Below are 20,101 nucleotides of genomic sequence, written 5' to 3'. Positions count from 1 at the left end.
CAAAATTATCTTTTTGTATTCTACTAGATTAATTCTATGCTTTCTTTTTCTGATTTCAATTAGAACATTCCTCGGACCAAACCATTGTTAAAGTTGCAGCCTTTGGAACCATGTCAAGAGTCTAACAATGGCACACAAAATCCTCTTCAGACCAACTTTGGTTCTCACTCTCACATTCCACAAAACGCCGTTTTCAGTTTCATACCATCCATTTCGCCGCTCACAACAACAACCCTTTTCCTTTCTCAACACTCACCCAACTGCAAGAACAACCAACAACACTCACACCCACTTATGGTGCTCTAATTTCAGCACCACCACCACAACTGAGGGTTCAGAAAAATGTTACCTTTACCTCACGGACGAGGATTTGATGCGGCAGTGCGAGATGGGCACCTTCAAGTCCTCAGGACCAGGTGGTCAGCACCGTAACAAGCGTGAGTCCGCCGTGCGCCTCAAACACCTTCCCACAGGAATCATTGCTCAGGTTTCTCCCCTTTCCACTCTCAAAATCTCATCTTGCTTCATTTCTCGTCATGGGGTTGTTGTTGTTGCTTAATTTGTTGATTGTTCAGGCTTCAGAAGACCGCTCCCAGCACAAGAACCGCGCTTCTGCGCTGAGTCGCCTTCGCTCTCTTATAGCTCTCAAAGGTATCTCTTTCACTATTTGTGTTGGTAAACAGAGGATGTGAAGGATATATAGATAATAGGAGTCAGTTAAATAAAGAGTATACGCAGGAGGTAACATGTTGAACTGGTAAAAGATTCAGAAAATGTACATGGTGCTCTGATACATGTTAAATTGTACTGTGCACTGACAAGTAACTGATCACACAATTTCACTAAAAGTAGCTTACTCTAATAGAATTTTACACTTCTACTGGTTTATTTGTTTGCTTGCTGTTCCAAGTTTGATTGTTTGATTCATTCATTGTTTCTTGTGTCACATTGCAATTTGCACACAATGAATAAGCTGATTGACAATTTTTTGCATAAGACTGCTTTGCCCAAATTGAGTGCACTAGTTAAGTGTGAGGAAACCCTCTCTTTGGCTTGTTTGTTTTAGTTTTACCAAAGGACTAGCTTTTGGCGTTGTTGTCACTGAGGTGAGCTTCCAATTTTAATTGAAAAAAGAGAAATGTTTGTAATACGCTCTTTATTTTTGGCTAAAATTGATTGGAATCCATATAATTTTGTTGGTCTCCCTTCTTATTTATTAAGATTCACTGGTGATTTTGCTGTTTCTAATAAATTTTAACCAATAATAAAGGGTTAGAAAGATGTATTAGACATTGTATTGGATAATAGTATAAAAAAAACATGCAAGGAATTGCAATTAAGTACTATTGTCCTTCACCAAAAGCTCACCTTTGTCTCCAACTTTGGAAATTATAGTTCTTTCTGTGGATGCAAATTACTTGAAGTTTTAGTGAAGTTAGGGACTGAAGAGTGGAACATACAATTTTAAGGACTAGAATGAGAGTTTATGCAATAAATATGGTTTTACTGATAATTAGCTACTGAAAGAAGGGAATGGCTCTAAGATCCCTCTTGTTCATGTATTGAATTGGATACCAATAAATTGGATCAGAGAACAATCTGGCTCAGGGTCACAATTTGATTGGATCAACTAGTTAAAATTGGTGCTTTTTGAACATGAATCATTTGAACTAGGTAACTTATTTAAGTATAATCAGACTGAATATTTACTGGTTCACAGTATGACTGATTGACTTGTCCACTTTGGTCTGTGGTTCCAAACATTGACTTTCAAGTGCCATGGCAAGAGTTTTATTTCTCCCCCTTTTCATATTCAGTATATATTTTACAATGAGATAAACAATCTTTTTGCTTATAGAAAGCATCAAGCAATGCCTTTTCTGATAGATAGCATGTTATTTTCTTGAGCTAGTCAGGAAAACAGTGGATCTTGATCCTTATTCACCGCCTCGAGAACTTCTTCAGATACTTCCTCCCAAATCATCAATTAGAGGGTCAGATTGTGGTCCACAAATTGGACCTAATAACCCAAGATTTGCATTGGTACGTTGTTAGAGGCATTTGTCTCTTTGTTTCTTGCTTTTTGTTTATTTCTTCTTTATTTACTAGTATAATCGCTCTGCTAGTTAAAATTTGAAATCTACTTGCAGCTGAACTATGTCTACTTATGGTCCTTCTAACAGGGAATGCAAGCTCTTTTGGATCTCGTTTTTGCAGTTGAGGGTTCTGTCTCGGATGCTGCAAAATATCTTGGGTATTTGATATATGCATTAAGTATGAGTTTTTGTTTTCAAGCACATGAACTTCATTGGTTAATGTGATCATGACATTCAAGATTTATAATTTTTAATTTAGAGGGTTACTTTTGGGTGAACAAATTGACGTGCATGTGAATAATTGTTATTACTTGCTAATTAATGTATGTTCAAAGATTTGATAATTGCTATACAAGTTGACAAAGAAAATACACAGTAGTTTCACTCTTCTCGTTTAACTGAAATATTAGCCCCTTTATTCTAGGCTAATGTGAGATGTTTATTTTAGTTACTGGCTTACCTATTAATTTGTTTAAACTTTTCTTTAATTGTTTTGGTGTTTATTAATTCTATTGCAGGTTATCCACTGGGGCACTGTCTCGGTTAATCCTATCTGATGATTCACTTAGAAAGGAAGTAAATGATCTGCGGGCGTCAAAGGTATATCTTCTGGGAGATTCTCTTGAATAATAGCAGTATTTTAACTAATCACGTAACACTTCATTAAATAAGTAGTTACATAAAATGAAATGCACTTCTGATGGGATTGTTAGCACCCGATTCCCAATTAGGAAACATAAGGAGGGGCCCGAGGAATCAAGTGGGCGAGCCCCTGTTAGCTATTAATTAGGCCTTTGTACTTGAGAGTAGACCATGTTAGTAAAAGAGTAAAAGTGTAATATAGGATTGAAAAGAGTAAAAGTGTAAAACTGTTAAAAGCAGTTTATCAGTTAGATTGCAAATGCTATCAATAGAGAGACCAGGGCATGTAAAGTGAGCTAGTTAATCAATGAGTTTTTGGGTGGGAAAGACAAGACTCTTGAACTCATGGAGGCTTTTATAGCAATACATTCTTGCTCTTCTTTAATTTGGGTTCCCCTGGAGAAAGATATTCAATTATCTCTACATTTTGAAACAGTGTCTATCAAGGACCTGTTTTTATGATGTTATATGTTCAAACTAAAAATATGCACAATAAACTGTTTTTCTAATAACAAAATATATAAATATTATATGTTATAATTTTCTTTCTATTTATTAGGAAATGAGAGAGTTAGAGGGATATGATTGACATGGATAGTTACAGTCTAGACAGAAATTATGTTATAAATGATACATGTATCTCAATTTGTTATCTTAAGATTTGAAATTTAAAACCAGCTTGCAAAGGGAGAACTTTCCCTTGTTTTTATATTTTGCTGTGGTCATATCATTTGTCGATATGAGATCTCTAGTACCTCCAAGTCATACCACAGACTAGACATCTATGGATGATCCAATAATGATTGGATAGCAAGTAGCTTAGTAGGTCCAACAATAATCACTATGATAAATTTTGATATCATTTTCCAATTAAGTTTAAGTCTAACTTAATCTTACAAAACAATTTGCTTGGAAAATGAGAATTGCTCGCTCCTCACTTGTATATACTACTTTGGCCGTCATTGAACTTTGGATCTTCAACTGGTTATATAAGGTTGTCTTCGGACAATCTGTTTGGGGTTAAATGTTTTCACAAAACTAGGGGACTATGGTTTTTTCTGTGAGAAGCGGATACAATTATGTGCTGTATAGACCCGTGTTCGTTTTTGCTAGGGGCTTTTTTCATACAAACTTTATATTAAATTCGTCAAAAAAGAGTTTGTATTGAAGGATATTATTGGGTGATTGATTGATTTTTACAGCTGGAGAAATTAGTTTTTATCTTGATATAGCCAGCGATTCTAATTTTTAAAATCCTTGAAAAAAATTTCACTGGCTGGGAGATACTTGCATGAAAATAAGGTAGGTAGAAACTGTTTGAAGATGAGTATCTTTCACGCTTCAAGTTCAAGCATCAAATGTGAGTGGATGCATAACAAGTGATAACTTGTAGCAACGAATAATGAAGTTTTGGTTTTTTGTTTTATTTGTATGTGCCAAATGCTGAATATTCTTATTCTTGGAAAGACTAAAATACTCTTACATTTGCTTGGAGGCAAAGATCATTTCAGGAAATGGAACATCACAACATTGTTGTCGTTGTGTGCTCCAGCAAGAAACCTCACTCCAACTATGATTTAAATATAAAAACCTTGTGATGTTTCTCTTCCATTCATTGGCTCAAAAGGGTACCTGTCTGAATTATTATTGCTATCGATTAGTCTTTCTAATTACTATAGTGAAGGCTCAATTTTTAATGGAGATTATATCGTCATATTTTATATATTTTAGTTATTTCATTGCCTTGTACCCTTTTGAATGCTGGGAAATGTTTTGTAAATGCAAGGCATAATCTTTGGTTGGGTATCCAACAGTGATATGCTTCCTTATTGGCTATTCTATACTGAACTACATTCAAATTAGATAATAGTTCTTCTGTTAAGTACCAAAAATAAGATACGACTCCATCTTTTCCTTTTTGTATAGTATTGTTATATTTTGTTGTCAGCTTCATAAGAAAATTCTATATTTATTTTATCTAACTACTGGGAATCTACTTTTTTGAGCGTGAACAGGGTATGAAGCCTCTCAAGTAGAAGAGGCTCTCAAGTTTTCATTCCTTATGAAGGTACAATTTATTCCATCTCCTGCTATAGTGATAGAATGAAAGAGAAAACCTTCAATATCCTTGGAAATTGGTCAGATAATGGAAATTATGTTTCTACTAATTTTCTATAAAATGATACTACTTAACTTAACACTTGAAATAAGGGTACTTTGATAGGAGTTTATGATGAAATTTTACTACAGTTGCTATATCTCTTAAATTTAATGTTTTGCTTAAATTAGGAGTAGAATAGAGAAAAAAAAGGAATACGATGAAAAAGATGTGCTATTTGGACAGATAGAAAAGAAGAAAAAGTACAGAGGGAAGTTCTCTTGGCTTGTTTGAATGAGTGAAAAAAAAATTATATGAAAAATGTTTTTCACAACACAGTTATTTATTATATTTTAAAATATTGAAAGATAGATGGAAGGTCCATAAATCATCTCTATTTCATGGAAAATAGGATGACAAAGAATTTATTGGCAACTTTTCAATTCTCTTCCAATAAGACTTGTGAAGAAAATCATAGTCTTTTCCATTTGATTCCCTTCCAAATCAGCCAACCAAACATTCTGTTAGGATAGTGGTGTTTTTCCCTCAGTTAAATCATAAAAACTTGAATCCAGTTGCAGACTTTAGAGCCCTTAAACTAGTGGAAAAGAAAAGAAAGGATAGATTTTAGTCCTATATTTAGTGATTTCATTATGAAGAACATGTAATTTCCTATTTTTGTTGGAGTTATTTATGACATTATGTTGTATGGTGTATTTCTCTGTTCAGACTTCTCAGATTGAGATAAGGGGTTCTTTTATTTGCAGAAGACAACTCTTTGAACCTTCACGAGGCATTTTTTCCATTAAAAAGCTGAGTTTGACAATGAAAAATACTGAAGCTGGTGAGAAGAAAGGTGTCAGGTGGTTGAATTTTCAGCTTGTAGAAATTCATTCTCCAAAACTCAATGAGCACGTTGAAAAAGCTGGTGCTTTAAGGTGTTCTTCTGAAGGGAACATTGAGATGACAACCTGTGATAGAAGATGCATTTCTCTGAAGATCAGACCTTTTGAAACAATATAAATAATTTCTTGATTTTCTCACACTGTATTTTATTTTCAGTTTAATGGCTACACTCTTTCGGTGGAAATGTTAAAACACTTTTACACTGTCAATTAGTAGAAAAATTATCATTTGGATGATTTTTATGATAATCATTGGACCCTTTAACAGAAGATGGTCATTGGAAAAAATCAATGATGATTTGTGATTAAATACAATGTGAATCTGTTTTAAATTGTTAATGTATAATATATTTTCTCTTATTTTCCTTTGTACCAATCATCAAATTAAGTAGACAAGGTGAAACACAAGATCTAGGTACTTGTACCATTATATATATATATATATATATATATATATATATATATATATATATATATATTCCTTGATTGTTCTTTATTTGTTTCTACAGAAACCAATATCAAATTGTTCCTGTAAGTCATGATTCTAACAATATTTCTTCGAACACTCGATGGCATCCACTGACAAAATTAATATATAACAATTTATTGGATAAGAAACGTACATGTAATCATATTCCTTTGGATTTATCTCTTCCAATTTTACAATGGTGTTGCTTTTCAAAGGAAGACTTGTAAACCCCACCTTGGTTTAATTTCGATACACTTTTTCTCTAAGATAGAATAAAATGAATGAAGAAGACAATTTTTTTTTTCAAAAGATAAAATTAATTTGTCCATCTTAACTTTCTAAAAAGTTTATTGATTTTGTTTTCATGAGATGAAGTATGTAAAAAGTAATTTGACATGATGTAAATAAATCTTATCCATTTTATATATTTTTTTAACTTTTTCTTATAGGTCATTGAGTGTTTTATTAATTCTCTATGTCTTATAGGTCACTAGTATATTTTAGCATAATTTCTTCTTATTGTAGTTTATAAAAAAAATCATATTTAATCTTTTACCAGGCACAGCTGTTTGAGAGATATATTAATGAAAGTATGAGAAAGATTTGATATTACTATGAAGCTAAAATCTGGTTCCCTGTGGTTTTAGATGTAGATATGCATCTCAAGCAAACCATGATTCTTTTGCATGTTTTGTTTGGCTTATGCTAAAGTGAAACACAAATTTACTATCAAAAGTTAAATAGCTTTCATTTTTCAGATTGAAGACCTGAATTCAAAACTCCAAACCTGAAATCAAACAAATGCTTTCAATGTTTTTACCTTTTCAGTTTATACTTTTTACCTTTCTGAGGGTCAAATTCCCATCATGTTGTCAACAAAGTCCACAAGAAGTGGCTGATAACTGACCACTTGTTTTTGGATTAACACCAAATAACAGTAAGTCCTAGTTGGTTGAAATCATTTTTTCTTCATTTCTCTGTTGTGGAGATTCTGGTTTATCTTGCTGTTTCTTGACTTTGCTTTGTCAATGAGAATATATGAATGAATGAACAATTTACCATTCTCGTACCAGCTACACTGAATAGGGTCAGGGTCTGTGTCACTGTGTGAAGGATAACATTTATTTGTTTATAATATATAGTTTGTGAGCACTGTTGGCTCATTCCATTAGAAATTTGTCAACACTGAAATTGATGCCACACAACACAATAATCCTAATGCTGTTTTAACACCATCAAGTTGGAAATTGACACGAGGAATCCTCCATAACATGGATATTCCTAGCCGTCTACAGCATATACATTGTAGATGATTGGACGATTACTTGTTGCATAGCCAAAAAAAGAGGGTCACTGAATAAAATAGAAGTGTGTATGAACATTAGTAGCCCACTTAAGATTGAACAAATTTATTCAATAGATTTATAAAGGACTATAAAAAAATATGTTAATAACAAGTTGGTTTAAATGAAAATGAATTCTGTTTTTCAGGTAAAGTTTTGTATTCCAATTGAAAAATGGATTTATTGAAAATATATTTTGATTACATTCAGATAAATGTTTTAGAAAAATGATACATGTACCTAATTTTTCACTTATTTTACATACCCTTCATTTTTCTTTTTAATTTTTCTCCCTTGTTTTTCTCCACCATCAAATGTTCCCTTTTCTTTTCTTTATGTATCTGATATTTTGTTTGTATGAAACAATCCTAAATTCAATGAATCAAGAAAACAAGTTAGTTTAAGTTTGATTAAAACATAAAACATTGTTGGTTTTTGCACTTTTCTTTTTCATAATATGACTTTTTTCTGTCAAATCATCAGTTCATCTGTTGAAGTAGTGAAGTAGTGAAGTAGAGAACTGACCAATCAATCTCCACCAAGGTCAGGTTTTACAACCCTGGTTTGGTCCATGTAATTTGACTGTGTTATCTTTTATGTCTGGTGTAAAGAAAACTATTATAGTACCTTTGCTTTGGCAGTATTTTGTTTGCAAATAGCATTCTCAAGGTCCTGTGTGTGACCATGAGTCTGCTTCTCTAATCAATCATCAACAGAAACTCATCAATTCATATCTTTTGACCTGGATGTGTTGTTTTGTTTTGGCTTGTTGTGTTTGATTTTTTACTTGTAGCTGAAATTCTGATCTGACCAAGCTACAGTACCTTGAGTTGAGGCACAAACATATAGGATTATTATTGGTAGAATAGAATATTGCAACAACACTTTTCTCCTTTGGATCTGTATGCCAGTGGGTGGGGCTTCAACTTCCCTTCCAAAAGCAAAATGAAAGTTGCATAATTATATGGAGAACCTGTGGAGGAGAAGAAAGATTTCTCAAAGTCAAAATTTTTTTGGATGTTGCGAATGGCAAGAGAGTTAGATGCGGCAGAATCATATTCTCAAAAGAATAAGGTTCTTTTTCACCTTCCACCATCCTCCACTTTTTCCCTCGTTGACTCTTCTAAAATGACATTAAAGTCTATATGCACTCCAAAACTTGAAACCCTTCTAAGCCAAACTTTATTATTCCATGTTGGTTATTATGATATTGATAGCATCAAGCAAGGGAACAATCAATTGGATCTTTTACAAATGAAAAGCCTTGATCACAATCTTTCCTTTGATTAACTCTCATCTAAGCTTTTTCCTGTGGCTAATTATTTGCTTCATGCTTATCTATAAATAATTGCTGCCAGCTTTTAAGGAAAAATAATTTTTGTTAGAGAGAAAAAAAGGCTATAGCAAAGGGAAGATAAATGTCTTTTGAAAGGTTAAAGATACAACTAGGAATAAGGGCAAATCACGTATCATGACTTTTGCATGTATGGCATAGCTTAGCATCTCCTATAAAGCAGTCATGTGCACAACCTCAAAGATGAATAATAAGAAAAGGGCAACAAATGTAACAATCTCAAGAGGGTAGGTGCTAATAGCCTTATTCCTACAACCTATGACCTCCTATAGGTCACAAGGAAACACTTAGGTCATGAACATTAAGTGTGTGTTTGGTTTCACATATAGAAGTATTTAATCTAAGTCAAATAAAGAACTCTTTTATGTATTTTTTACATTTTCATTTGATTTAACATGAAAAATTGAGAATGTATATGCTAATCCAAACAAACTATGAATTATGAGCATGCATTTGACTAGAAAGTATCAAATAAATGCAGCATAATTTTAACCAGGCTACCATTTTACATTAATCTCTTTGATTCAGACCAATATATAATATGATCATGGATAAGGGAATAGAAGAATTAGGGAGCTAAATTTGGCATTGTCATTAATCTTGCTTGCATTTCTGTCACTTCAAGAGAAGCAAAGAAAGAAAGCTCTTCTTTTTGGTTATACTCGTTGACTTTGCATGTGGATTATTGCCCTTCTAATATATACGATATTGCAGTGTTGTTGGCTTGTTGGGTTTGTAGACTGCTAACCTATCACACACAAAAATCTAAAAAGTAAAAACTATTTTATATGATGAATGTTCTTGTCCATATTACAATTCTGTGTCTAAAATATGAAAGATTTGATTCTGCAATTTGTACTGCTTCCAATTTTTTAAGGCCAGACTTTTTCTCACTCTTCTCCCCACCCACCTTTATATGCGTGTGTTCCTGCAACTGCTTACCTCTACACATCAAATTGTGCCATTAATCTTCTACCAACATTATAGAACATCTTCTCCTTTTCTTAAAAAGAAGAAGAATAATGGGTGTGGATATACAAGGTAAGCTTCGGCTAGCTCTCGGCTCAGTGAAAGATCATGCCTCTATTGGCAAGGCCATGATGTATCACTACCAACATGATGGCTTTTCCAACATAGAGATTGCAGTCCTGCGTGCCACTGGTCATGATAATGGCGCCATTGGTGACAAATACATGCATGAAATCCTCTTTCTTGTGTCAAACTCTCCAGGGTCCATTCCTTTTCTGGCTGAAAGGATTTCACATCGCCTAGGAAAAACTAAGGATCATGTTGTAGCCCTCAAGACCCTTGTCTTGATTCATCGCCTTCTTAGAGGGGGAAACAGGTCCTTTGAACAAGAGTTATGCAAGGCACATGTCTCAGGTCACCTACAAATTAGTACAAGGTGTTTCACAAAGAGTTCTGATCACCCTTCAGTTGGTTTCCTACATACATATGCAGCTTATCTTGAAGAGAGGATGAGTTGGCTCATAAACCAAGCAGGGAAACTTGAGCCTGTCATGTCCAAGGGGTTAGAGTTTAGGCGCTATGATGAGAAATCCTTTGATATGGCATTCAGAACATTGCCTAAATGCCAAGTGCTTATTGACAAGGTGTTGGAATGCTCACCACATCATATTTTGTGCTCAGATCATAGCCTGGCTCAAGCTGCTATGAGCAACACCTTGAGAGAAAGCTTCCAAGTTTATATGACATTTTCTGAAGGCATTGCAGCTCTTGTGAACATGTTTTTTGATCTAACAGCATCAGCCAGAGGCCTAGCCTATGAAATACTCAAGACAGCTTCTCTCCAGAGCCAAAAGCTTCATGATCTGTATGAAAGTTGCAAATATGTGTTTGAAAACAAGAATTTGGATTACCCTTCTGTTCAAATAATCAGTATGAGTCATATAGTGGCATTGGAACAACTTGGTAGTCAACAAAATGAACTTGCAACATCACACGTCTCTCTATCTAGCATCTCAAGTCCACCTCCAATTTCAGGCCTCTTAACAAAATCAAAAGAGATAGAGTTGGAAGTAGCAGCAGAAGAAAACAAAAGGAATGAAGAGAAATTTGATGTAAACCTGTCACCAACCCCAACTCTTTTTTCATGGACACTAGAGACTAAAATAAGCATGGTGTGGGTGGTGTTTGAAGATGAATTTCCCAATGAATCACAGGTTCTTCCAGCACAGCAAAAGCTTGGAATTGTTGATGCTGTTACTGGTATAAAAAGTGAATATGGTAGGCCTAGTGTGTTCCTGAATCCATTTACATCTACTTTTCAAACAAGCATGTCATCAAAGGTATGAGCTTGCTGAATCAACAAGGTTGAATGAGTTCTTCAATGGTTCTGGTAAAGTGAATAATACTGTCCAATGATTTTCCATGTTTTACACCATATTGTGAAGGAAAAGTAAATGGTGCTATAGCTTCTGCATACTACATAAAGAACTATAATATGTGAGTAAATGTTGATGTGAGAAACATGGGGCAAAAGTGTTAGAAGAGTACTAAAATAGAATAGGTTGTTTTCAACCATGTATAATATTGTTTCCATATTTTAATTGTTTTCTTTGAGGTACAAATGTTTTAGGTAGAGAGGAAATTACTTGTGTCATCTTTTGAGGGTCATGTTTTAGTATGGTGTTAATTTTTGTTTGTTCAGTTGCTTTCTCTGTACAATTGGTGAGAATATTTTATTCTGGTGCAATAATAACCATTTTATTAGGTAATTTATAGTGCTCAAATGTAGAAGACATAATTAAAGTTTATATAATTTTGTCTTCTAATTAAGAAAAATGACATCAAAGTTTTTCTGTGATTATTGTTTTGGGAATATTGATGATAGCAATATTGCTTTAGGAACTAAATATTTGTTATCTTTTTAATGAATACCTTAGTTATTATTTATTAGAGACCCCTTTATTTATTGAGAATAATGTTAATTGTTGATAGGAGTAGAAGATGCATGTCCAAATACATTTTAAAATACATTTTGGATTTCAATTTTTAAAACACTTTGTTAAATTAAACTTTCCATAACAATTTTCCATAATAGTCTTTTTAAAATATGTTTATGAATTTTTGTTATTTGAAATTTTTTATTGGAAATATGTTTCTCGAGTTTGTTTTCCAGAAACGTATTATTTCTATTTCGGATTTTTATTTTCCATAATGAGATTTTAAATTTTTAATTCTACTATGGAATTCCATTTCCAGAAGAAATAAAATATTTCAAAATTTCTTTACTATAATGTATTTTTATTATGGATTTCTAAAATTTATTTTAAATTATTTTTTCAGAATGTATTTTTCGATTATAGATTTTCAATTCGAGAATGAAAGATAATTATGAAATTTCAAATTTATTAGGCAAGAAGCAAATTTATTGGATGCAAGAAGGAAAAAAATGTATGAATAGTCAATTTATTTACCTAGATACATGTTAAACAAGTACTAACTGATCTAAAATATATACAATTATCAATTAATATTTTTAAAATATTGAATTAGAAAAAACTAAAATAAAATTTTGGTACTAAAGTTTTAGAAACTTAAAGTAGCAAAATCATGTATCTTAAGAAATAAATGCATATCTTCACTTTTATATATTTTATCATACAAGAATAAGTCAAAGAAATAGTTTTTTAGCAAGAGGAAATTATAAAATATATTATTTGAGTTCGGTCTCTATTTCTATTTATTTGATATGAGATTTCAAACATCAAATCAAATACATTACAATAATATTATTAAAAAAATAAATTAAGTCTTTTCTGAATTTGACAATAATATTCAAATTTTAATTCAAAGAATAATTAATTAAATTAAGAAATAATGTTTTGGAGGAGTTAAAAAGTATAATTTATCCATAAAATTAGTCATTAAATTATAAATAAGTTTAAATTTAAAATAAAATTTTGAGAAAAATATAATATTAAGCTTTTGGCGTATAATATAAAGAATATCATAGCTTGTTTGTTACATAAAATAATTCACATTTTTTAAGAATGTAATGTCTAATTTAGTTGCATCTATAATATAAAAAATTCTCACCTTTATTACGGTGAATATTTGCCATTTTTTTTAGTTTTGATGTATGATTACTAGCCTAACTTTTTTAGTGTGTATATATATATATATAATATATACTTAATTTTGTTTTTAATGTTTTAAAATATTATTAAACAAAATATATAATACTTATGTATTTTACTATTTTTATTAATAATAGTATATTATTTGTTAGACATCATTGATATAAGATTTTGTTAACTAAATTAAGGTTAGTTAAGTCTCTCTATATATAAAGATTAAAATTTCATTAAAAATCCTAGAAGCACATGTAGTACGAAAATCATCCAAATGCAAAAAGGCACTAGAAGCACATTAATTATATTATTATTACATGAAATTCACTAAAACACAAATAAACCATTTAAGGGTTGTTTCTAAACCTCTATAGTTTTGAAAAAATAATTGTCCATAAAAAATAATCTGAAATATTTTAAAAAAAATATATATATATTCAGATTATAACATCCTAAATGTATTTTCAAATCTGAAAATAATATAGATTATGTAATTTAGATATCCATTTTGAATTCCATAATTCAAAATATTTTTTTTAAATAAATTCATTATGCGAGATTCCATACTTCAGAATATTTCTAAATCACTTATTTCAAAATGAAAAATATCAATAGAATAAAGATAGTTTTGGCATTTTAAGAATGGTGTGCCACAAGAAACTATTATGGGGTGCTGGAAGAAATAACCCATTTTAAACACAAAATAATCCCATGACATGTTATTAGTGTCAATTCAAAATAAAAAAGCTTGCATACTTATAATGAATAGGTGTTAATGATTAACTTTTTATTTCTATTAAGAGATTGTTAAGATTAAGAGAAACTGAGTTGAATTATAGTTGTGAAAAAGCATGCTACTTTAAAGTAATTCATGCATTTTTTAAATTATACACTGAGAAATTAAAAATTAATATTAGTTCCTCATTAATTCATAATTGATTTGACTTATGATTATGATAAGGTATTTGCAAGAAACAAACCAAGCAACTATTAATTATCTGATTTGATATACATGGAAAAAGGGAAACATTTGAGAAAGTTTATATAATATATTGTTTTTCACCAAAGTGAAAAAAAGTTAGGTTATGGTTGGGAAACATTACAAAATGGATTTGTAATAAACTGTTTAAGTTATCAAACATAAGTGTCCAATTTTTATTGTAGATTATAGGATGTCTAACCTATCATTATAACTATTTCCTACTTAATTTAAGTAGGTATAAATGACATGATTTTTAATATATTAAAAATACCTAGATATTTATTTTTATATTACTTCACTTTGGAATCAACAATCCAACACTATATAAACAATAAAACAGTAATTGTTTTCATGGATGAAAACATAAATGTTGTCAACCAACTGAACTATTATGTACATTTGAGGGACAGTTTAGTCCAAACCAGTAACATATGAAATCTAAACACATTCATATTTGGAAGTGACTGGAGAATTCACAACCTAAATTTGACTAACAAGAACATATTTTTACCCAAACTTCTACCTACAATCATTTAGGACAAATGACCAAGCATATCTTGTCCAAAGTTCTAAATACAATGATGTTTTGAACTATACCTTGGAGTCTATGGACTATCTGAATCTCTCTATGTGGACATCAATGTCTTTGAAAAAAAAAGTGTGACTCTTCATAATAACACAAGTTTCAATTTCTTATGAGAAATTCTTTAGGAAGTTAAACCAAGATGATAGAAAGGTTGGATCCCACCATTAACAGGCCTGGTTGATTGTCTAACATTATGAAGTTTCTCAAACCAACTCAGATAATGAATAGACACTAAATGCAAACAAATTTCAGCTTAACAACATCTCTTGAAATGCATTATCTCCTTTATTAGCAGATAAGAACCGTGTAATAAATTCAGTTGTGACAGCATCTACTCTAAACCCTTTTCCTTTCATTATTTGGAGATATTTTCTACACCTAGAAATATCATATTTTCGCAACAGTCCCTGCAAAAAGACATTGTAAGAGTGTTTATTAGGCGTGCACCCACTCTCTTCCATTTTCCTAAGCAACTCTTCAGCATCATCCAGCAGTCCTTCTTTGCACAGACCCTTAATCATTATGTTATAAGTATATGCATCAGTTGTCAACCCTTTTTCTAGGACACAAGAAAGAAGTTTCCTTGCATCATCAACTTTTCCTGCTTTGCACATTCCATCAAGCATGATATTGTAAATCACAATATCAAGATCCAGACCACTCTTTTCCATCACTGTGAACAACGAAACAGCCTCAGAATCAAGCCAGCATTTGAACAAACTATCCAACACAACAGCACAGGTGTGGAGACTGGGAACCTGGCCATGCCTTTTCATATCAGAAAACAACTCCATTGCAGCCAATGGCTTTCTCACTTCACAGAACCCACAAATAAGAACGGTCCAAGTGACCACATCAAGATCCAACCCTTTCCGAATCATTTCACCCATCAGAGACATAGCCTTATCAACCTCCTTAACCCTACACCACCCATGAATCAACAAATTATACGTCACAACACTCGGCAAGCACCTCTCCCCCTCGCTAACAATCAATCCAAACACTCTCATCGCCTCCTCCATCCAATTCCTCAGGCAATGCCCGCCAATCAACGAGTTATACGTAACAACATTTGGCTCCACACCAGTCCTAACCATAAAACCCAACACATTCTCTGCCCATAAGACCAACCCTTCTTTGCAAAAACCATCCACCAAAATAGAAAACGTTTGCACGTCCGGTGCAATCCCCTTCTCCACCACCATCTCATGGAACAAAACCACCCCTTCCCTCCACCCACCAAACCCATCACACAAACCCTGAATCAAACAATTATAACTCACAACATTAGGCTCAACAGTAACACCCATCTCACGGAACAACTCAAAAGCCTCATTCACCAACCTTCTCTTACAAAGCCCATCCAAAATCGCATTATAAACCACAACATTAGGCTCCAAATTTCTCTCAACCATCTTCCTCAAACACTCCACAGCACCAGAAGTATCCCCAATTTTACACAGACCATTAACCAACTCCCCATAAGTTCGAGAATTGCACTGATACCCTAAAGTTTCCATTTTTTCCACCAACCAAAGGGCACTATCCATATCCCCTTCAATACAAAGACCGTTAAGGATGGTGTTAAGCGTCACCAGCGTGGGTTCCACGCCGGTTTTGGTCATGACGCCCAAAACGGCGAACCCCAACGTCGTTTGGCGAAGGTGGCAGAGGCAATTGATGAAAATGTTGAGTGTGCACACGTCAGCACTTTCGCTTAGCGATTGGAAGGTTTTGATGAGGGAAATCGCCGTGGCATGGTGGTGCGATTTCGCGACGAGGCCGAACAAGAGGTTGAAGTCTTGGACGCAGGGAAAGGGGCTTAGGGTTAGCATTCTGCGGAAGAAGTCGACGGCAGCGGCGGCGGTGGCGGTGGTTTCGACGGCGCGGATGGAGTTCAAGAGGCGGGTGCGGTTGGCGGAGTCGGAAATGGGTGGCGGTGGTTGAGAGGTGGAGAAGGGGTGCGAATAGTAAAGTAATGTGACGGAGGGGTGCAGAAGAAGAGTGGTGGCGGAGGTTGTTCTGTTGAACCGAAGTAGCATTGTGTTGAATTTGGGGAAGATGAGTCTTTAGTTTTGTCAAGTTTAGGTTTCCAAATTTTAACACTGCTATTGTCACTGTTTAAAAATTATTTATTCATTGAAATATAATTCATATATTTAAAACAATTATTCACTGTGATTTTTAATTATAACATATTGTATTTTTTTTAACAAATCTATTACTAAAAAAAAACAAACTTTTTCTTATTCAACTATTGGAACATGTGTCTATTTTTATATATGATAAAAATAAAAATTTAATTCTTTTAATAATTTTTAAAATAAGAAATATTATTGAATTTTTATTAAAATATAAATTTTAATTATTATAGGCAGTTAATTAAGTTTAGAAAAACAATTACAAAATTTAAATAGTAAAATAATAAGAATTTATAAAAGTACTTAAAAAGAAAATTTCCTTATTAATTAATGTATATCTATATTTTATTATTATCATGAATCTAGTATTTTATTGTTATTATGTATTCAATGTAAAATTAATATTATATTTTAAAATATATAAATTTTTTATTTATTTTGTTGAATCTATATTTTTGGTCTTAAAATAACACATTTAGTGTTTATGTTATGAAAATTCGAAATGTAGTTGAATTTTTGGTGAGAAAACTAAAAACACAAAAAATTGGCTTACAAAACTAAAACAAACTGTACCGGTCGGATTTCGAACGACCGAAGGTATGAATAAACAATACCAACAATAAATACGTGACAAAAGTAGTTATTACTCAAAATAGGTCAAAGGCACGTCGAAACACGTTCCCGTAATATTAGGAAACCATCATACATGACATGGAGACCACTAACCATGACACATGTCGTGGCAACCAACTATCCAACCCACGTAGGAAGAGGCCCAAGTCAACCTATAAAAGGGACTTCTGAAAGGGGGAAAAATATGTTTTTGATATCATAAGAGAATAGACTAATAACTAACACTGACTTGAGCATCGGAGTGCAATCACAGGTACCCCCGCCGACCGGCGGAACGCGCGCGAGAAAGGAAGAGCTTTGGAGAACCGGAAGATTATCAGCACGACAACAAATTGTGTATCAACGTGGATCAACATTACTCAGGCCCTAACATCCACACAGGTACAATTGGCGCCCACCGTGGGGCCCGAGTAATCTCAGTTTCCCAGACATATGGATTTCAACAAGCGATGATGGTATCGACAATGAACAACACCAACAACGATAACACGACAGAAGAGCAGATGATGATGCTCCAAACCCTCCAAGCTCAGATGCAAGAATTACTTCAGAAAGGAGTTACAGATCAATTGCGTCATGAGGAGGATCGACGTAAGCAGGAAGAAGAGCGACAACGACAAGCAGAGGAAATGGCTTAGCTAAAGGAGCAGAATAAAAGGTTACTCGAACGGCTTGAGCAATTCGAACGGGAGGGACACTCTCGTGCACCGAACGGGAGGGACACTCTTGAGCAATCTTCCCAATAAGTGAAGGGGTCTAACTATGAATCTTTATGATGGTTCCACCGATCCGGATGAACACTTAAACATTTTCATAACACAAATGACCCTATACACTGTGGATCAAACGATGTGGTGCAAGATTTTTCCCACTTCATTAAGAGAGGGACCCCTTGGATGGTTCACCGACCTTCTGCCAAACTCTGTAACCAGCTTCGATGTTTTGGAATTGAAATTCACCACTCAATATGCTACAAGTAGACCCCATCGTATGTCCTCCATGTCTCTCCTTAATGTTAAGCAGGAAAAAGGAGAATCATTAAGAGCTTTTATGGACAAATTCAACAAGGTGTGCATGGGAATTAGAAATTTAAACCCAGACATAGCAATGCACCACTTGGTCTCAGCCATACTGCAGGGACGGTTCACAAAAAGTCTTATCAAACGACCACCATATAACATGGATGAATTGAGAACAAGAGCGACTAAGTTCATGCAAATAGAAGAACATGTTGACTATCATAGGAAGACACAGGTTGAAAATGCAAAGAGAAACAAGGGTACTCGTCCTCCCATGATGACGATCGACTGAGACCGGTATCGTTCTAACAGAGGTCCTCGTTTCCATAATTACACTCCTTTGACAGTACACAGAGGAAAGATTCTAGATGAAACCTTGCAAACTGAACTCATTCCTGCACTTAAGCAAACACATATGCCACCCAACGCCGATATAGTTAAACGGTGTCAATATCACTGTAACTACGGTCATACGACCGATAGCTGCCAAGCCTTAAGTAACAAAATAGAGGAGCTCGTCCAAGCTGGCCACCTCTGCAAATTTGTCAAAACAACCATGTCTGCACCACGGTCACCCCAACGTGACATCAATTATTCTAGGGATAAAGAGCACTTTGGACGAAGGGACCACCGAAACCGCGATGACCATCGACGTTCAAGCCGAAAGAAACAAAGTGAGAGTCCAGTTAGACGGACCCGACCTCGAAGCGAAAGCCCTGAACGCAGAAGCCGAACCAAGCAAAGAGTTTGCGAGGTTATCAACACCATTGCCGGACCGGTGTCGCTCGGCGTACCTCCTCAAGAGGTTAGTTACATCGCAGGCGGTTTTGCAGGTGGAGGATGCTCTAATTCGGTAAGGAAGAAACATCTAAGGGCAATTCAGTCCATCTATTCCACCTCCACACATCGACGACCGCACATACCACTAATCACGTTCACGGACAACGACTTCACCGCAATCGACCCTGCTCAGGACAACCCCATGGTCATTACGGTGGAAATAAATAAATTTGAAATCGCTAAAGTCCTAGTGGACAAAGGGAGCTTGGTCGACATCCTATATTGGGAAACCTTTAAGAAAATGCAAATTTCGGAGGCAGAGATACAACCTTATAATGAGCAGATAGTCAAATTTTCGGGGGAAAGAGTAGATACAAGAGAATATATCGACTTATTCATCACCTTTGGTGATGATTATCTCAGCAAGACTGTCAACATCCAGTACTTGCTGGTTAATGCCAACACCTCTTACAATATTCTGCTCGGTCGTCCCTCCATAAACAGATTGAAGGCTATTGTTTCCACTCCTCATTTGGCCATGAAATTTCTCTTCGTCAATGGAGACATTGCTACAGTACATGTCGACCAGAAAACTGCGAGAGAATGCTATGTAGCTAGTCTAAAGGTTGAACCAACCAGACGGTTATACACAACTATGAACGACTGATCCCCAGGCAGAAGAGGTCGGTCACCAGAAAGGCGTCCCGGGAGAAGTGGTTCTATAAAACATTTGGTGGCTCACGTCGACCTAGATCCTTGATTGGACGACCCTCGCATGGAGGCCGGAGAAGACCTTCAACCTATATTCCTTTGCGATAAGGACCGCAAAACGCACATGGGGACGATTGAGAGGCGATCGGTAAGACGTTAATAAAAAATGTTGACCTTTTTGCTTGAACTACTACAAATATGCCCGAGGTAAAACCCGACTTAGCCGGACGAATGATAGGTTAGGC

At 34.2% G+C, this 20,101-nt stretch overlaps 4 protein-coding genes across 6 annotated transcripts; 3 read left to right on the top strand and 1 right to left on the bottom strand.

Annotated features, from left to right (window-relative positions):
* Positions 1 to 7: 7 nt before the first annotated feature.
* LOC137837766 (Class I peptide chain release factor) lies at positions 8 to 6,101 on the top strand. 3 transcript variants are annotated; one of them, XM_068646877.1, is made up of 7 exons: positions 8 to 487; positions 576 to 651; positions 1,913 to 2,043; positions 2,184 to 2,254; positions 2,615 to 2,696; positions 4,754 to 4,806; positions 5,604 to 6,101. In XM_068646877.1, the coding sequence occupies exons 1-6, from the start codon at positions 128 to 130 to the stop codon at positions 4,772 to 4,774; spliced, it is 741 nt and encodes a 246-aa protein (XP_068502978.1). In that variant the 5' UTR covers positions 8 to 127; the 3' UTR covers positions 4,775 to 4,806; positions 5,604 to 6,101. The 3 variants fall into 3 exon arrangements, 1 of the variants encoding a protein (XP_068502978.1); XR_011085516.2 differs by having other exon boundaries at positions 46 to 487; positions 1,917 to 2,043; XR_011085514.2 differs by having other exon boundaries at positions 46 to 487; positions 2,184 to 2,274.
* A 2,568-nt stretch (positions 6,102 to 8,669) lies between these two features.
* Positions 8,670 to 11,643, top strand: LOC137837764 (ENTH/ANTH/VHS superfamily protein). Its single transcript, XM_068646873.2, has one exon. It carries the CDS (start codon positions 9,930 to 9,932, stop codon positions 11,220 to 11,222), a length of 1,293 nt encoding a protein of 430 aa, XP_068502974.1. The 5' UTR covers positions 8,670 to 9,929; the 3' UTR covers positions 11,223 to 11,643.
* Positions 11,644 to 14,285: 2,642 nt separating this feature from the next.
* LOC137837763 (uncharacterized) lies at positions 14,286 to 16,660 on the bottom strand. The gene has a single exon (XM_068646872.2). It carries the CDS (start codon positions 16,612 to 16,614, stop codon positions 14,821 to 14,823), a length of 1,794 nt encoding a protein of 597 aa, XP_068502973.1. The 5' UTR covers positions 16,615 to 16,660; the 3' UTR covers positions 14,286 to 14,820.
* A 1,448-nt stretch (positions 16,661 to 18,108) lies between these two features.
* On the top strand, positions 18,109 to 19,812 carry LOC137838876 (uncharacterized). The gene is made up of 2 exons (XM_068648089.1): positions 18,109 to 18,625; positions 18,713 to 19,812. Exons 1-2 carry the CDS (start codon positions 18,109 to 18,111, stop codon positions 19,810 to 19,812), a joined length of 1,617 nt encoding a protein of 538 aa, XP_068504190.1.
* Positions 19,813 to 20,101: the final 289 nt, after the last annotated feature.

This window comes from Phaseolus vulgaris, chromosome 4 (assembly GCF_051622355.1).
Source record: "Phaseolus vulgaris cultivar YP4 chromosome 4, ASM5162235v1, whole genome shotgun sequence".
In the NCBI taxonomy this organism is placed as follows: domain Eukaryota; kingdom Viridiplantae; phylum Streptophyta; class Magnoliopsida; order Fabales; family Fabaceae; genus Phaseolus; species Phaseolus vulgaris.
The sequence above is the reverse complement of the archived record's forward strand: the minus strand, read 5'-3'. Positions and strand labels throughout refer to the sequence as shown.

Excerpts from the sequence above, each read along its gene's own strand:
- LOC137837766 (XM_068646877.1), top strand. The coding sequence starts at position 128 with ATGGCACACAAAATCCTCTTCAGACCAACTTTGGTTCTCACTCTCACA. Across the intron at positions 652-1,912 it reads CTCTCTTATAGCTCTCAAAG|TCAGGAAAACAGTGGATCTT; the intron begins GTATCTCTTTCA and ends TTCTTGAGCTAG. Across the intron at positions 2,255-2,614 it reads GATGCTGCAAAATATCTTGG|GTTATCCACTGGGGCACTGT; the intron begins GTATTTGATATA and ends ATTCTATTGCAG.
- LOC137837764 (XM_068646873.2), top strand. The coding sequence starts at position 9,930 with ATGGGTGTGGATATACAAGGTAAGCTTCGGCTAGCTCTCGGCTCAGTG.
- LOC137837763 (XM_068646872.2), bottom strand. The coding sequence starts at position 16,614 with ATGCTACTTCGGTTCAACAGAACAACCTCCGCCACCACTCTTCTTCTG.
- LOC137838876 (XM_068648089.1), top strand. The coding sequence starts at position 18,109 with ATGAATCTTTATGATGGTTCCACCGATCCGGATGAACACTTAAACATT. Across the intron at positions 18,626-18,712 it reads AAATGCAAAGAGAAACAAGG|TACACAGAGGAAAGATTCTA; the intron begins GTACTCGTCCTC and ends CTCCTTTGACAG.